This window comes from Centropristis striata, chromosome 19 (assembly GCF_030273125.1).
Source record: "Centropristis striata isolate RG_2023a ecotype Rhode Island chromosome 19, C.striata_1.0, whole genome shotgun sequence".
NCBI classification, from domain to species: domain Eukaryota; kingdom Metazoa; phylum Chordata; class Actinopteri; order Perciformes; family Serranidae; genus Centropristis; species Centropristis striata.
In genome coordinates this window covers 26,008,882-26,027,547 of record NC_081535.1, presented here as the reverse complement: position 1 = coordinate 26,027,547, position 18,666 = coordinate 26,008,882, and the positions used below count along the sequence as shown (strand labels likewise).

Here is an 18,666-nt window from a genome sequence, read left to right as displayed (position 1 = left end):
CTTTGTCTCTGGGGGAAAAACACATATTTACTGGGACTGGGAGGAACATGAAAGTAATTTCATATGGGGGAAAAAGCCATGATTTCACTTTTTTTTTTTTTATAATTCAAAGTTTTTATTATATTTTCATTATTACAACAGACAAACAAACATTGAACAAAACAGACAGGATGGAGGTCATGAAAATTAGTAATAGTAAATAAATTAATGAATCGATTAAATAATACATTAAATAAATAAATTAAATTAAATACAAAATCTGAAGATAAATAAGACAGGTAGGTGAGTAGGCAAGGCAGGCAAATTAACACATCTGTCTCCCAAAACTATCCCATTTTTCTTTTATTATATCATTTTCACAGTTTAATCAAAATCTTTACATTTTAATACTTTAAAACTGTATTTGTTCAACAGGGGTACCATAGTTCTGTCTCCAAGGAGACATAGTCTTGGTGACCTGGGAAGTTCACAATTTAATGATTGAATTTGCTCATTTAATCGATAACTTTTTCCCACAAGGGGAGGATCTTAGAAAATTCCCATAATGCATGGATAAATGTTTCACTTTCTGCCCCACACTTCCAACATAGATTAATTATTATTAATTAAACCCATTCTGTTAAGTCATGATGGGGTAAAATAATATCTATGAATTATTTTATACTGAATAAATTTGCCTCTGGCTTCTCTAATGTATTCTCCAGTGTTGGAAAGAATCCCCTCCCATGTTTTTTCATCCAGTGTACCAGACAGATCTTTTCTCCTCCATCGTCTTCAGATTACTACAACCATTATTATTTGTCCAAAGACACATCATATGGCATCTTGAAGCCTCATGATGTATTTTGGGTAATAGTAAGTAGCATTTGATCGGACTTCTGTCCCGACCAACAGGAACAACCTCTTTAATACAGTGTCTAATTTGTAAGTACTTCAAAAAGTGGTCTCTACCCTCTGAATTAAATGTTTCTTTAAATATAATAAATGAAAGACAATTGCCATTTTCAAATAGATCATCTATTTTTCTGATGTCTTTTCTTAACCACAGAGCACAATGGATAGGCTGTCTTTCTATCTTTTTCTTTTCTTTTCTCTTTTTTTTTTTAACCCTCTAGAGTCTATGAAAGCACCTGCACATTACTTCTTCATGATGTGAAGACACAAAAATCATGCAAAGTCGAGCCTTGCCATCAGCTTCCCTCTAAAGTTCTTGCTTGAAACTCTATGCCAGATTTTTTTTTAAATTATACTTGGCCAAGTAAAACCAGAGATAATGTCAAATATATTTAGCATAAAAATATAGAACTAGATATTATCCTCATTTTACCTGTTGTATGTAATATTTGCAACCTGTATTCATATTTGCAACATTTAAAATTCTGTGTATTGAAATATCATTTTCAAGATCAAATTTTATGTTTTACTTTATTTCTTTTGCTTTCAAACTTTTTCTCAAGTAAGTCAAAGTAAAAAATGAATTATCAGGACATATAGGTGAGGTTGCGCTGAAAAAACTGATAAGTATTTTTAAACAGGTTTTTTAAAGGACATAATAGATTTCAGAGGGTTAAACAAAAATATTTCTGTGTGTGTGTGTGTGTGTGTGTAGGGGTGTTTGTGTGTGTTATCTGTAGGTATTTTAGGTGGGAGAGTTCCCTCTCTCTTATCTCCAGAGTTTATTGATGAGGCTTGTATTGATTATCAGCTGCTCTCTTATCTTAAACAAACACATCAGCTGTTGTTCTGCAGTGTGTCGAGCTGCCAGCTGCTCACAGCTCCCAAATTAACCAGCAGAGGCTAATTGATTTAATAAGGATCATTACAACATATTATTTGTATAATTTCTTAATGGCACATTTGTTTCTCTAAAATGTATCACACTGTGCTGTTCAATCTGTAAAGATGGTGACATAATCTACATACTGTTAGGTCGTCCCCCCAAGTCAGTGGTGGAAGTACTTCAGTAAAAGTACTGATACCACACTGTAACATTACTCCACTACAAGTAAAAGTCCTGCATTCAGAACTTACTGAAGTAAAAGGACAAATGTATCAGCATCAAAATGTACTTAAAGTATCTAAAGTAAAAGTACTTGTTATGCAGAATGGACCAACTCAGATTGTTTTATATATTTTAAATATATTATTAGATTATTTGTATTGATGCATTTATGCAGCATTTCAGTTTCCTCAAGATAGACCTCATTGTAACATACTGTTACGAGGTTTACTAAAAAAAAAAAACATTTTATCACTCTAAATTTATCTTGATGAAAAGTAACTAAAGCTGTCAGCTAAATGTAGTGAAGTAAAAAGTACAATATTTACCTTAAGTTAAGTTAGTGAAGAATAAGTAAAGTTGCATAAAATGGAAATACAATTTTACCTGACACATACACAAAAAATAAAATATTTTTGTGAATGTGAGAGGTAAAATTGTTTATGTGAAAGATGAAATTGTGATTGTGAGAGGTAAAATTGTGTATGTGAGAGGTAAAATTGTGATTGTGAGAGGTAAAATTGTGAATGTGAGAGGTAAAATTGTGAATGTGAGAGGTAAAATTGTGAATGTGAGAGGTACAATTGTTAATGTGAGAGGTAAAATTGTGATTGTGAGAGGTAAAATTGTTAATGTGAGAGGTAAAATTGTGATTGTGAGAGGTAAAATGGTGAATGTGGGAGGTAAAAGTGTGAATGTGAGAGGTAAAAGTGTGAATGTGAGAGGTAAAATTGTGAATGTGAGAGGTAAAATTGTGATTGTGAGAGGTAAAATGGTGATTGTGAGAGGTAAAATTGTGAATGTGAGAGGTAAAATGGTGAATGTGAGAGGTAAAATTGTGAATGTGAGAGGTAAAATTGTGTATGTGAGAGGGAAGAATGAATTATGGCCCATACAGCCCCTCATAAGGATGCATGCCATTGCTTTTGACAATAAATCATGTTTTTTCTCTAGTTAATTCCACAGTAATCAGACTCTAATCTCTCCTTTGTTATCCACTGATCCCACTGAACAACTTGTTTAAAGTTGTACGTCTTGGATTGGATACATGACAACTACAGACAGTCACTTGGATATGTGTTTTAAATCTACACAGTGTCTGCTGGTTTCTGTTTGTCAATCTCCGTGAGAGGAGGTTTAAGAGATTGGAGGAGATTTAAGAAGCTGCAGGTGGAGACGCAGAAGCTTGTGGACTCAGCAAGAGCAGCAGGAGAGTGGAGCAGATTTAAAGGGATTAGAGGTGGTGTGAATAAGAAGTGAAATGTTAAACTGTTTTATCCTTATTCTATGTCCTCTTGTGACTTAAGTGACATTCTCAACTCAACATGCTTCAGTGCTTCTCTACGCCACATTAATGAACCGAGAGAGAGAAATAAAGGTCAACATTCTATCGTGAGACCCCATCTGTAGAACCAGTGTTGGGCAAAATAAACTCACTGGAAGAGAGAGAGAGAGGACAGAGAGAGAGAGAGTGAAGAGATAAATATAACGAGGAGGAAACTGTGTGTTTGTGTGTGTGTGTGTGTGTGTGTGTGTGTGTGTTTGTCTTATCTCTCCTGGTTCCTCAAACAACTTCACTTGCTGATAGCAGAAAACGGAGAAAACACACTCCAGGTATCTGTCAGTTTGTGGCATTGTTACAAACATAGCCTAACCTTTTAACTTAACACTGATCATTCTTACGTAAGAGCACCAACACACTGTTAGAATCATCTCTTATTGTGTCTCTGTTGTCTGTCTCTGTGGATGGGGGTCAATATCTGTTGACATACGTCACTATCTATGCGTGTGTAATTCACTAACTGTGTATGTAACCTCTCTTTGATGCACAACATGGGTCCAAAGTGCACCTCATTCATTCCCCATGTTATTTAATGCTTGCTGTGTGTTTCTGTGCTCTATCTTTTGATATCAACTTATTTTATGATTGAATATTCCAAGTATTCTTTAAATATATTGTTTTTGATAACAACAGATCATTATTTACATTTTTCCTCTCATACTTTATGAAGAAAAAAAAGGTTTTGTATTATTACATGGCTAGCTACTTGGCTAAGTAGCTTGCGAAGCTAACTACTTAGCCAAGAAGTTAGCTAAGTAGTTCGCTTAGTGAACTACTTAGCTAAAAAATGGATATGTGCCATTTTTGACCCATGTTGTGCATTAGAAGGGTAGTAACACAAAGAGGGATTTTATTAAAATATGAATAAGGAATACATAAAATTACGATGTATGATGATCAAAAACAAACTAATTGAGGAAAACCTGGAATACTGAATGATGAAAATAATTAATTGCAGAGATATAGAACATAAAAACCCTGTCACTGGGTCACTGCATATAATTTTGCTTCCCATTGCCTCTGGTGAGAGTTACACGTTTTGAAGTGTTAAAATAATTGATTATTTTCTATATTGGTAAATGATTTTATGCTTGATTTCTGCTTCTCTGTTTGACTGCCTGGTGTCTGTCTCTGTTGTCTGACTCTGTGTCTGTCTCTGTGCATGACTATCAGGTCAGCCTTGGTAAATATCTCTATGCATTTATATTAAGTCAGACAATATGATTTTGATACATTGATTGTGTTTGTGTGTTAATATTGATGTAGAAAACTATGATTACTTTAATTACATATATTCCATTTGCTTAAACTAATTAAGATTCTATAATCACAAAAATAGTATTGTCTGTCTTATATTTTTTAAACTTTAAAAGAACATGTAGATATTGAAGAATAGTCGGGCTCTTGTTATATTTCTGTAGAACATAATAAGGCAGTATGTTCGTCATAACAAGTTTGTTAGCAGGTCACATGGCCTTGTCCTGGGCAGCATTGATTGTGTTGCCCAGGTGGCCTGACGTGTGACGGTATGAAAGAAGACTGGCGAATCAACGGAGGGGGAAGGCGGGACTTCCTGGAGGAAATCGACCAGCATGTTTTGTAAACAAATGTTAGTATTTTAATGGGTTCAGGGAGAGAGTCGTGGTTCAGACTTCACTAACTGAAACACGTCTGTTTGTATTCAGGGACATGAGTTTTTGAACCCGGAGATTCTCTGTAAAGTGCACATTATTTGACGTATTGTAATAAACTTTTGTTAAACTGAGAAACTTGGACGTCTCCAGCTCTTCATTTCCCATCAACGAACTGCGCAGAAAAATGGTGAGATTTTTTCTGTTGGTGACAGATTATCAATTTTCAAGGTTTCCTCATGCAATTTTTCTAACAGAAGCAAGACTGGGCCTAAACGTGTTTCTCTTGCTGAGATAGACACATAAGTGACCAAGCAGAGAAACTACTGAAGGAAAGCAAAGAAATCACTGTTGGACTTCAATAAAATTCCCTTTTACATGTTTCCTGCATAGAAATTTGCTTCCCATCTCCTCTGGTGAAGAGTTAAACATATTCCTTTAGTTTTCAGTAAAAGCTGTGGACCAGCACCACAGTGATTTCTTCGCTTTTCTTTAATCGTTTTATGTCTAAACAAAATTTTTACTAAATGTGTACAACTACCTGTATAATTTTTGAGCAGATGTTCCAGGAAATAAATAACACTGCCTCCTGAGCGTCACCAGATGGTGCAAGAGACCACAAATGAAGCCATGGTGGTAAAATGGATTTTGAGAGCTACTTATCACCTGACCAACACAGAACATTTGATAGCTATTTTACTCCATAGTCTCGCAGCCAGAGGGTTGCCAGTTTGATTCCGGCTTGTGGCTCTCCTGTGTTTAGTTTACATGTTTCTCCCTGTCAGTGTGGGTTCTCTCCAGGTCCTCCAGCTTCCTCCCACAGTCCAAAAACATTCAGCTGTCAGGGCTGGTTCTCGGCAGCATATATGAGGGGGCAGTCAGAAATGTGAAGGTAGCATCATGTGTACGGATCATGCTCCAGCACTTATTTTTCTGTGCTTATAGTAATGATGCTTTCTTCATTGAAAGGGGTCTATTGCACTTTGTCAGGCCTCTACTTTCAGACCTGAAGACTAAGCTCCTGCTGGTCTTCAGCTCTCAACTCTAAAGATTCTTGGGCTGTTTTGTCCATTTTTGAATCCCTTTCATGTCTTTTCGTGTCTTTGGTCATTTTGTGTCTGTTGTTGTGTATTGTTTAGTTATTCTGTATCTTTTTTTGGTCATTTTTTGTCTTTTTTTAGTCATTTTTTGTCTTTTTTTCGTCTTTTTGTGTCTTTTTTTTGGTCATTTTGTGTCTTTTTTTAGTCATTTTTTGGTCATTCTGTCTTCTCATTTTGAGTCTTTTTTTTGTAATTTTGTGTCTTTTGTGTCTTTTTGTGGTCATTTTGTAACTTTTTTTAGTCATTTTGTGTCTTTTTTTGGTCATTTTGTGTCTTTTTTGGTCATTTTGTAACTTTTTTTTTGGAATTTTGTGTCTTTTTGTGGTGATTTTGTAACTTTTTTTAGTAATTTTGTGTCTTTTTGTAGTCATTTTGTGTCTTTTGTTAGTCATTTTTGGGTCATTTTGTGTCTTTTTTTAGTCATTGTGTGTCTTTAGTCTTAGTCTTTGTCCTTTAGTCATCATAAAATGTGATTTTGAATCTTTTTTTTACTTTCAAAACACTATCATGCTCAATGAAAAAAATGTTTTCCAAATATAACATATACGACGGTTCCATCCAGTTCTATCATTTTATACTAAATATATTTGAGCTTGTCTCCAGTTTTACTTGGTATATCATCATCAAACTGAAACTGGCCTCATGGAGTTTACAGCCAGAACTTTAGAGGTAAATTTACAGTAGGGCTCCACGCTGCTTTGTTTTCTAGTCTGGATGTCAAGAAGAAGTCATGATTTGGTGCTTTTGGAGACTCCAGAGGGGTTAAGGTAACTGAGGCACGCAAACCCCCTGACTACAATAAGGTGGCAATCCCTCAGGAGGGGAAACTGAAAAATAAAAATGAAATAAATCCTTCATCCAGATTTCAACCAACAATCGTGTATTGTTAATTTGTGAGTATATTAAAATATGCTTTCTCAACTCCTAAAATTTTGATTTGAGGGGCAAGACATTTATTTAAGGGGGCTCTGCCCCCTCTTGCCCCAGCCGGCCTTGTCAGCCATAGGTGTGAATGAGAGCGTGATTGATTGTCTGTCTGTCTGTGATAGTCTGGCGACCTGCAGCTGACCAGAGTAACCGGATAATCGGATAAGGATGATGGATGCATGAGTTGTGTGAGAGTTTGTAAATGGAAGTATTGATATCATGTTTTGTTATTAAATGTGGTCCCCATTTAATGATAATGAATTCAGGACTTTTTAAGTTTTCAGATTCTTCGTTCATCAGTGGAGAAAAAAGAATTCAAGACTTACAAAACCTACAAATCCTCCAAACCGCACAACCAATAGGTTGTTTGTTCCAACACTCAAATGCAACCAACAGGACTGTTATCAAATATTTAAAAAAAAATAATAATAATAATTTGCACAGAATGTGTTTTTTATTTAAGATATTTATTCAGAAGATAAACAGTATGGTAGTAACAAACTGTATTCAGTGTAATAAAGTCAATGGCTTTAGAATAGTTTCTCAGCTGTCTGTGGTGTGTGTGAGGAGCTTCCCAAAGCCTCCAGCACAGAAGAAGAAGATGGTAACAAGGTCCTCCGTGCTGGTCGGGTGGGGGCAGGACCTGGTGGTGTTGGCGGGGGTCGGGGTGGAGAGGCAGGGGGGGGTTGAGGCTGAGAGTGGCTCAGTGGTCTGCTGTGGTCCTGGTTCTGCCTGAGATGATTGACAGCCACTCTCAGCTGCTCAAAGAGTAGCACAGACACAGAGGAGCCCCGCCCTGTGGAAGACACAAAGATAACTCTTGAATAATGTTGGACAAATTCACAATTCACATATATGAAATGAACTCATCACCACTTAGTGTCACTACTGGTACTTTAGCTGTCTCAGTGAGGGGATTACATAGCCTAGTGAAAGAAAGGCCACCATCGCTCTCCTGCTGCTCCTCTAGTCGTCCATCCTTCTCATCTGCTCCGGGGCTAAACACAGCGTCTCTGTCGTCAACAAGTCCTAGATGAATAAAAAGAGAAGACAAAAAGATATTTAACCCTCTGGCGTCTCCAAAAGCGCCAAATCAAGACTTCTTCACCACATCCAGACCAGAAAACAAAGCAGCATGGAGCCCTACTGTAAATTTACCTCTAAAGTTCTGGCTGTAAACATTTTTATTGAGCATGATAGGGTTTTAAAAGTAAAAAAAAATACAAAATCACATTTTATGTTGGACTAAAGGACTAAAAAAGACACAAAATGACCAAAAAGACACAGAATGACAAAAAAAAGGACACAAAAAGACACAAAATGACAAAAAAAAGACACAAAATTACTAAAATAAAGACACAAATGGCCAAAACAAGACACAAAATTACCAAAAAAGACTCAAAATGACTGAAAATTACACAAAATGACCAAAAAGACACAATATGACTAAAAAAAGACACAAAATGACTAAAATAAAGACACAAATGGCCAAAACAAGACACAAAATTACCCAAAAAGACTCAAAATGACTGAAAATTACACAAAATGACCAAAAAGACACAAAATGACTAAAAAAAGAAACAAAAATGACCAAAAAAGACACAAAATGACCAAAAAACACAAAATGACTTACAAAGACACGACTAACCCTAACCCTAACCCAAAATAGCCCAAGACTCCATAGAGTTGACCACCAGTTACTTCATGTCTTTAAGTTACAACACAACAGAGCAAGAGTGAGTAAAATCAACAGTCTTTGAATCACTGGGAAGTGAGATTGTTACACTTATTAATGTTCTCATTAAGTATTGACTTACGTTTGTTTGGTATGGCCACCTTTACCTGAAAAAAAATAAACAATATAACAAAGTGAGTAAGACGAATAATCCCTCAAGTATTAAATAAGTGAATTTAAGGTGTGTTAATTAGTGATGTGCCAGTGAAGCTTCATGAACCATTGTCATTATTTTCTGAGCCCACTAGATGGCGCTATTGGTTCAACAAAGAGGTGAAAGCACACTCAATCACCATTGCTTCAGCCTTTTTCTTTAAACCAATAGCGCCATCTAGTGGGCTCAGAAAATAATGACAATGGTTCATGAGGCTTCATCGGCACATCACTAGTGTTAATGCTGTCGTTAATTGTCAACTTACCTCTGGTATACGTGGCTGAAAAATCAAAAAACAAGTGCAAGACACTGAACCCCACATTGTCCAAATACATTAACTGTAATAAAAAGACCTGTAAAAAGAAATAGCAAGGTGCAAGACGCTACCTAATTCATACACAACACAGCATCATGTCTGTACTCCAGCAAAAGGCTTGAAATTAAACAATGAGTATGAGGTTAAGTGCTGACTAATCTGATTTTTATTCTTTCTTATGCTATTGTGATTCTATTCGAACATTGTATTTCAGTTGGGGACAGAAACTGACTGGATGTGTTGAAATTAGCTTCAATAAATGTCACCATTTAAACATTTGTTGTCAAATTAAGGGCAGTCAGTGAAGACTTCAAAGACTGTCTGCATTTACCAACATACTCAACAAGGCTTGTGGTGGAATCTTCCACTGTTCACACAAGTCCAGCAGATTTTGGTTGAAATTTGTCAACTTCCTATGCATTTATTTCTGTCTCTGTTTAGCATCTTTCAGTCTGTCCTTACATCACATGCATGGCTCCTTTTTTCTCCACACAAACTTGGCTATCAGTCAGATTTTTCATTTTATTTTAATTAAAGTATAAATCTGCCAGGAACCGAAAATACAAGCAAAAGACACAGATTTATATGGAAATGTACCTTTTTTTTCCTTTTTAAAAAATTTTTTTTTTACCATTTATACACACAAAAACAGCAGAAAAAATAATTAATAATAAAACTACAAAACTGTCACTTTGCATGTAAATTAAAAATAGTAATAGTTTTCATTGTAGAAAGAAAATTCCCATTTTAAAAATGGTCTAGAAACATAAATGACACACTGTGAAAGCTCCTATGATTGAACTTTCAACTGGCTTTCTCAGCTTGTCCACATATCATTTATAAATAAAGTTACTACTGTAAATAAAACATGTATTTTCAATAAATAGATTAACTCCAGAGGGTTAAACTTGTCTAAAATCTGACTGATTGCCAAGTTTGTGTGGAGAAAAAGGAGCCATGCATGTGGTGTAAGGACAGACTGAAAGATGCTACAGAGACAGAAATAAATGCATAGGAAGTTGACAAATTTCAACCAAAACCTCCTGGACTTCAGAGTTTTAACTGCAATGAAAAGACCTGTAAAAAGAAATAGCTAGGTGCAAGATGCTACTTAATGCATCCACAACAATGTCAGATGTGGAGAGTTCACCTGGGCCTTTTAGCCCTCAAGATTCAGATATGTATATGAATAAGTGGGCCCTGGTGCAAGACGCTACCGAGGGCTGAGTGAGCCCCGCAAGACGCAAAGGCTTCCTGAGGATTCTTCTGCCCCGCAAGACGCTAAGGCTTTCCAATCCTGCAGTATACATTACCAGCTGTCCTCATCGGAGTCGCTGTCATCGTCCCACTGGTGATGGCGAGGACCGAGCCAGAACGTCCTGGTGGTGGAGGAGCCCAGGCCTGAAGAGGTGGAGGGGGCAGAGTCCCTGTAGTCCTCTTCTGTGCTCCTGGGAGCAGGAGGCGTGGGTGCTGGCTCCTCAGGGTGGATCCTCTGCCTCTTCCTACCTACCTGCTCTCCATCGCTGTCTTCCCTGGTCCTCTTGGTGGAGGAGGCGAGGCCTGAAGACGAGGGTGCTGGCTCCTCAGGGTGGATCCTCTGCCTCTTCGTACCTACCTGCTCTCCATCGCTGTCTTCCCTGGTCCTCTTGGTGGAGGCGGGGCCCGGGGTGGAGGGAGCAGAGGGCTGCCCAGGCAGCTCCGGAGGCTGGCCACCGAAGAGACTGGGGAACAGGGCACCAAGGGGAGCAGGAGGTGGGAGCTCCTGGAGGAGAGGGGAGCGGAGACGGATGTCCTCGTCAAATGGGTCCTCTTCGTCCTCAGACGGGGAGCCGTAGCCAGAGTCTTCACTGGCAGAGTCAGACCAGTAGGCACCTTCCTCCTCGTCGGACTCAATTAGAGAAACCTGACCGTGAGGGAAAGCCCCATACTCACCTTCCTCATCAGAAGAGATGAGGTCTGGGAGATAGTTACCTGCATCACCGTCCAACACCACGAAGCCGTCTCCTGCAGGAAAAAAAGGAACTGAGAATGTGAGTTTACATCATAATGATTTCTCTTGACATCACATACACTGTAAAACCTGACAAGTGAGTTCAACTTAGCTCAACTGTTTTTTTAAACAATATATTTATTGATTTTCACAGCACAAAGTGAAAAAAAAAATATATAAAATAAAATGTTTTTATTTTATTTATTTATTTTATTTTTTTGTGGCTGTTCTGGTTCTGTGGGTTGTTCGGGTATGCAGCAATACTTCCAGGATCACCTTTGTTTTTTGTTGTTTGTTTGTTTTTTCTATAAGAAAAAATGACTAATTTACTCTTTGTACGTTTTAATGCGGTTGTACTCATCTACAAAACCCAATAAAAAAAGTTTGAAAAAAATAAAATAAAATAAAATAAAATAAAAAACCCACACTGCTATAGCTATACTACACTACAACTTGGCTCACAGACACAGAGAAAAATACATATCGACAGATGATTCAGAAATTATATAGATACTAAAATAAATGACAGTTAAGCAGCCCATATGTTCCAGTCCTATGTAAATCCTCGTGTAAATATGGTTGAAATATGGCACTCATTGAAATACTTGCAAATTCCAAATTTCAACCCTAGAGAATATTGGAGGATATTACATACTGCCAAAATGTGTAAAAAAAAAACACACGAAAATAATATTTGGAGAAAAAAGTTTGCAAATCTATGAGAAAAAAATGCGCAGATTTATGAGATTTAAAGTGGTGAATCTGGGAGAAAAAAGTTGCTGGTAACACTTTACAATAACCATCATTTATAAACGGTAAACAGATAGTTTATTAATGTTTAATCATCATTTATAAACTGTATATAGGCCATTTAGAATGGTAAATTAGTAATTAGAACTAGTTCATTAATGTTTAACTAACTACATCATTTATAAATGACTAATAGATGATATATTAATGTAAGTTTATATTTACTTTACCATTAACAAACAATTACATTATAATTAATAGTTTTAGTTGCACACATAGCATTTTTAACACCATATTAAGTATGTTAATGATTTTGAAATTATTCATATAAGAAATTGGTTGGAAACATTTAACGATTAAATAGCTCTTTGTAAATGGTTAATAAGTGGTTTATAAACCATCTATAAACATTACTTAGATGGTTATTGTAAAGTGTTACCAAGTTGCTTTTTCCCACTTTTTTCTCATAAATCTGCGACTTTTTTCACACAGATTTGCCACTTTAAATCTCTTAAATCTGCAACTTTTGTTCTTGTAGATTTGCCACTTTAATCTAGTAAATTTGCAACTTTTTTCTTGAAATATTACCTGAAGTTACCAAATATAGTTCTTTGCCCGATAAAGGGTTAAACTGTGAAAGGAAACCGATTGCCTTGAACCATTTAAGTTTAGTAACTTAAATAAATCAAGTAAACACTTTTATTTTATGTAAGTAAAGATAACTCATAAGTCTAGAGTTATTGTGACATGTGTATTATGAGTCAGCAGTACTGTGTGCGTTAATACCACAATGTGAACTGGCAGGGTCATTATCGTTTTGGTCAACGGGTTTCTCAAATCTAAATGAGAGATACCACCTATTAAAAGCTACTACAGTGTTAGAGACATCTAAAAAAAAGTAAGTTAAGTGAAAATGTGTTTGATAAGATTATATTGATTCATGTGCCAATTTTCTGTGATTAACTTTAAATCTTAACACTGTCATAATTCAAATTATGTCACAGTAATTATTAGTTTGAATTGGGCATTGCATAATCAACAGAAATAACATAAAAGACAAACCCATAAAAACTAATTACAGAGTTTTATATATAAAAATTAAATAGCTACACTTAAGTTAAATAAGTCACTTGAACACACTGGAATAAATAACTTATACTTAAAATTTTCCATATTTTAGCAGCACTCAAAACAAAAGAGTTATTACATCAGTTATTCATTTCTAAGATCAGTTAATTCAGGTGAATGACTAACCCCAGTGATTTTTTTTAGATTTAACTTATGTCTATACTCTTTTAGTAAGATGTAGGCCTACTGTTGGCACGATTGTAACGCTGCTATGAAATGTCAGCTAATGTTGCGAACACAATTTTGAGTTAGCATTGATACGCTAATGGCTACTCTTGTAGCTGTAACAAGCAGCGCAGCTAGCATCAGTTAGGCGCTAGCATCAGTTAGCCGCTAGCTTTCGCTAATGACTGAAAACCTGTTTGTGTTTAAAGTTGAAGTTAATGTTGAAAGGGTTGCCTTTTCCAACAAACGACGTAGAACACTGCACAACACAGCTCAGAATAAAATTCCCGTATCATTTTAATTAATTATTATTAATTATTAATTATTATTAATATTATTATTATTATTAATATTAATATTATATTAATATATATTAATATAATATTAATATTAATATTATTATTTTAATTATATTTTAACTTATTAATTAATTTTAATTAAGGGTTGCTTACCTGTGTGGACTCAGGCTAAGGCAGCAAAGCCACAATGAGACTTCAAGTGCAGTGCCAACTCGGAAAGTTGGCTTTCCCGAATTTCACAACAAAGAAATAAGAGTTATCAGAACTATTGTCTCTTGTTTTGAACCCCAACTTAAAGATATAAGTAACAACAACTCACAAACTTGTTTTTGAGCAGACAACTGGCTTGCTTTGTTCTGCTAACTTACATTGCTGCCCTAAATGTCAATCATTTAGATTTCCAAGTTTTACCAACTTAAATCACTGTTTTAGGCCAAAAAATACAAGTTGGCTTTTTTGAAGTGTGGGGGTTAGTTATTACTTAGTTATTAGTTATTAATAATTACTGTGACATAATATGAATGATGACAGTGTTAAGATTTAAAGTTAATCACAGAACATTGGCACATGAATCAATGTAAGCTTATCAAACACATCTAGACATATGAGTTATCTTTACTTGCATAAAATAAAAGTGTTTACTTGATTTATTTAAGTGACTAAACTTAAATGGTTCAAGGCAATCGGTTTCTTTTAACAGTTTAAGTTGAACTAACTTGTCAGGTTTTAAAGTGTAAAATATATTTTTGACTTGATATCACACGTTTATTCAGATATGTGGTGAAATACTTTTACTCATATTGTAGCTATTCAAAATATTGTGTTTGGAAACTAAACATGATTGTAAATATAAAAGCTGTTTATAACATTTCCTTCAGAGTTGATGAAGAGAACACATAATAAAAACCATAATAATATACTACTATTACTCCTATTGAGATCCTTTACTTCAGTAAAAGTACTAATACAACACTGTGAAATGACTCCACTACAAGTAAAAGTCCTGCATTCAATACTTATTTCAGGAAAAGTAAAAAAGTATCAGCATCAAAATGTACTTAAAGTATCAAAAGTAAAGTACTTAGAACCAAGGTTATAATAGTTTTGGATTTTTCATTAGTTTTAGTTTTAACTTCGTTGTGATTTTTTGTTTTCAAATTCAGTTAGTTTTAATTCATTTTAGAGTGTGTTTGCTAGTTTTAATTCGTTTTTATTTTTTTGGAAAATGCTTAGCTTTAGTTTAGTTTTTATTAGTTTTAGTTTTTTTGTAATGGGGTATTTGTTGGGTGCCAGATTCAAAAAAGTCACAATAAATGTTTCCTTTATTTCCTTTGTCTGATCCATCTCAGCCCCAATAAGTTTATTAAGTCATAAAACCAGATAGATGAAATAGATTTTATATAAACCAAAAAGGTTTACATATGAAAAAAGTTGACAAAGATGAAAACTAAGGACATTTTCACTGTAATTTTAGTTAGCTTTGTAACCACATAATACAGCTTCAGTTAGTTATCGTTTTTTTTAAATGAATAAAATTTTTGTTTCAGTTAACGAAAATGCTTTTTTCAAGTCTAGTTTTCGTTATTTCGTTAGTTTTTGTTAACTATAATAACCTTGCTTAGAACTTGAGTAAATATACTTAGTTAAATCCCACCACCGCTACTACTAATAATAATAATAACCATCATTAATAAGAAGTTGCGCGTAAGAAACGCTTCATAAGTGCTGGAGAGGAGGCACCGTCTCGCGCTTTTACGCACGGCTCCATCCACTCCTTTTTATTAATTTGGGTTCAGATTTCAGGCCTCAGAGCCTTTAGTAGAGAAACATATCACCAAGGAAGCAGTGGGACAAGTAGTTCGGAAAGAAATGGCTGAATCTTCACATTCACAGGAATATTTAACAAGTTAATTTAATATAATAAACTTTAACGCATAAGAACCCGCGGGGACACCCGTGTAACAAACACCTTAAATCTTCTAGAATCTCCCATATTCAGCTTTATGCCTCACCTTAACTCATTAAATCACTAAATAAGACTTCTCCAAAATGTGGCTGTGACTGGAACCAGAAATGTGAAAAAGCAGCTAATTTCAAAAAGCTGATTTTTGTTACGAGGCTAAGTTTAAACCCATTTAACAATCCTAATCCGTTAATAGGGTGTATCATATATGTTATGGGGATGCAAACAAAAAGGCAAATGGGTTGTTTGTTTTTATTTATTATTGATTTATTATTATTTTGTTACTTAAAAACAAATCTAAAAAATAATTTGTTGTTAAACGGCACTATTAATGTCACAATTTTGATAAATATCGAGGAGATGCAAAGAAAAAGGCAAATTTGTGTCTCTGTAAGCAGAAAATGTGTCTAGTTTTATTTTAAAATAAGAAATATCATAAACAAAAATACCATAAACGATGTGAGACATATGTCACATCACAGATCTTTCACATTTAGGGGTAGAATTATTATTTTTTTAAATCATAAATGTGTTCTATGGTCCACTTGGTCTGTGGTAGGTCCCCCATAATTTTCCTTTGAGGATTATTGGGTCTGGGTTCTTATGGGTTAAAACCAAAAGCTTCCACATTAATAAGTTCAAGCTTCAACAGTGAAACAAATGAACTCAGGGTTTCATCCAGACAGAAGAACACACATGTTTCAGTCCAGCTGCACGTTCTGACCGCAGCCGTTGACGTTCTGACGTCCTCCTCATAATAATTCCATGGTCTCCATGGGAAACATACATTCAAATATCAATATATATATAGGTAATTTCCCTAAACTTGGTCCGGTCGAAATTTTCTTTCAATATTTTCAATATCAAATGTGGTAGATTTGGTTTCCTCATACCAAAACAACAGTGTTTTCAAACCTTATCGCTCATTAAATATGTATTCCACATCCCTACCGGGAAATTTGAGATACTTTTTTGCTTAAAATCATTAATATTCACGGAGAAATCGTCGAGTGAAAGTCTGGCACTCTCAAATTTGTGATTTTCCAAAAGGCCTGATGCCTGGTGTGACTTGTCCATCATTAAATCCTGAAAGTTGCACTGATTTCTTCACTGATGAAGCTTTTACCCATAATCTGGAGATTAATCAACCACTACAACATAATTTAAAAAATAAATAAAAACAAATAAAAAGTGTTCTTACCTCCAGGGATGAGACGCAGCTCCAGGACTGCTGCCAGCAGGTGCTCCAGGGGGCGGCCGAGGACCATGGTCACGTTCACTGATGCAGGAGTTTAGCTTTACAACAAGATCAGATTGTCTCTAGCGGTTTACAACTGCGAGCGTTTGTTTGTCAAAGGTTGTTTTGCAAAAAGTCAAAGTCAAGATGCAAAGGGGAGATGAGAGTGAGCTGCGGCCCTTTTATACCGACCTGGACCGGCCAACGTTCTGTCTCCATGGACACACTAATTGACGCGTGTGATTGGACAAGGCAGGAAGAGAAGAAATATGTATTTTCCTCATATTAGTCATATTCTTGTTCTCAGAGCCAGATTAACACTTTGCTGTACCATGGGCAACAATATTCAAGGGGCCCATCGCCACAACCCCAGAATCACCATAAGCTGGCAAAAATAAAATAAATTACAGTAATATACAGTTAATATACTCAATACATCAATAACTATATATATATATATATATATATATATATATATATATATATATATATATATATATATATATACACACATATATATATATATACACACATATATATATATATACATATATAAAAAGTACATATCTTTTTCTTCTTGAAAAAGAAGAAGAGCTCAGATCTCTGGACATGTGTAGTAAGATGCTGCAGATGTTTTATCAGTCTGTGGTGGTAGTGTGTTGTTTTATGCTGCAGTCTGCTGGGGAGGCAGCATCACACACAGAGATGCAGGGCGGTTGGACAGACTGGTCTAAAGAGCTGGTTCTGTGGTTGGAGCCAGGTTGGACACACTGGAGGAGGTGGTGGAGACAAGCACTGTCAACATGTTTGAGGCCATCCTGAAATACCCAGATCGTCCGCAGTGGACTGCTCCTCTCTCTCTGTTGCAGGACAGAGAGATACAAAAGATCCTTCTCTTTCTCCTTTGATTGAACTAACTGTCATCAAGAGCATTTTCATGTACAGATGTGCAAACGCTCATAGAACTACAAATGCACCACAAAGCCACTCACTCACAAAACACATCAGCATCACTATAATCTGGCAAAATTGACCCACTACATAGATAATAATAATAATAATAATAATAATAATAATAATAATAACAATAACAATAATACATTTTATTTGGAAGGAGCCTTTCTTGGCACTCAAGGACACCGTACAAAAAGACAGAAAGATCGGGAAGGAAGTGTCCTCAATTTTCATAAAAAATAAGTAAGCAACCACTTTCAAAGCATCCAGTATTTATTTAACAACACCTATTCCCAGCAGCACAAATGTGTTGAATTGATAAAGCCATCACAGAGGAAGACAAGACACAAACAAAAATCAAGAATCTAGAATCAAGTAGCATTTTGGTCCTCAGCTAATTTTAAACAGAAATCACCCTGAAATCACGGAGCATCGACTCCGATATATACAGTTTAACCTATAAGTGAGAGATAACCAGATATTCTGCTTGTGCCCACACTGCCCTGGGCCCTTTAGAGGGCATGGGCCCCTAAAGGGCATATGGCCCATATGGTTAATCCGACCTTGGTTATTCTTACACTTATTCTTCTTATTTGTGCTTGTATTTGTTTTTCAGTGATTTGTTTGTCCATTAGTTGACATTCCGAGCTATTGTTTACATTGTAAACCTGAATATACTCATCAATATCAATCAGACGATATTAAAAAAAAAACAGCAACATGCACAGTGATGTAATGCATGAAAGTAAAATGTGCGGGGGTGGTAACTAAATAAATGTTCCCGCTTCTCCAAATTATCCACATTTTTAAATCAATGAATTAACCCATTAACTTGTATTATATGTAGGCTGTTGCATAAAGCATGATGTATAACTGCTAGTCAAAAGTATGGACACACCTTCTCATTCAATGTTTTTCTTTATTATTATTTTCAACATTGTAGATTAAAACTGAAAACATCAAAACTATGAAAGAA

At 35.4% G+C, this 18,666-nt stretch overlaps 1 protein-coding gene and 1 long non-coding RNA gene across 2 annotated transcripts; both read right to left on the bottom strand.

Annotated features, from left to right (window-relative positions):
* Positions 1-7,449: 7,449 nt before the first annotated feature.
* Positions 7,450-8,925, bottom strand: LOC131992830 (uncharacterized). Its single transcript, XR_009396253.1, has 3 exons — positions 8,817-8,925; positions 7,921-8,028; positions 7,450-7,795 (listed from the first exon to the last, which is right to left on the bottom strand). It is a non-coding gene; the product is annotated as an uncharacterized LOC131992830 (long non-coding RNA).
* Positions 8,926-10,227: 1,302 nt separating this feature from the next.
* Positions 10,228-17,066, bottom strand: LOC131992052 (uncharacterized). The gene is made up of 2 exons (XM_059357398.1): positions 16,701-17,066; positions 10,228-11,208 (listed from the first exon to the last, which is right to left on the bottom strand). Exons 1-2 carry the CDS (start codon positions 16,765-16,767, stop codon positions 10,514-10,516), a joined length of 762 nt encoding a protein of 253 aa, XP_059213381.1. The 5' UTR covers positions 16,768-17,066; the 3' UTR covers positions 10,228-10,513.
* Between the last annotated feature and the right edge of the window lie 1,600 nt (positions 17,067-18,666).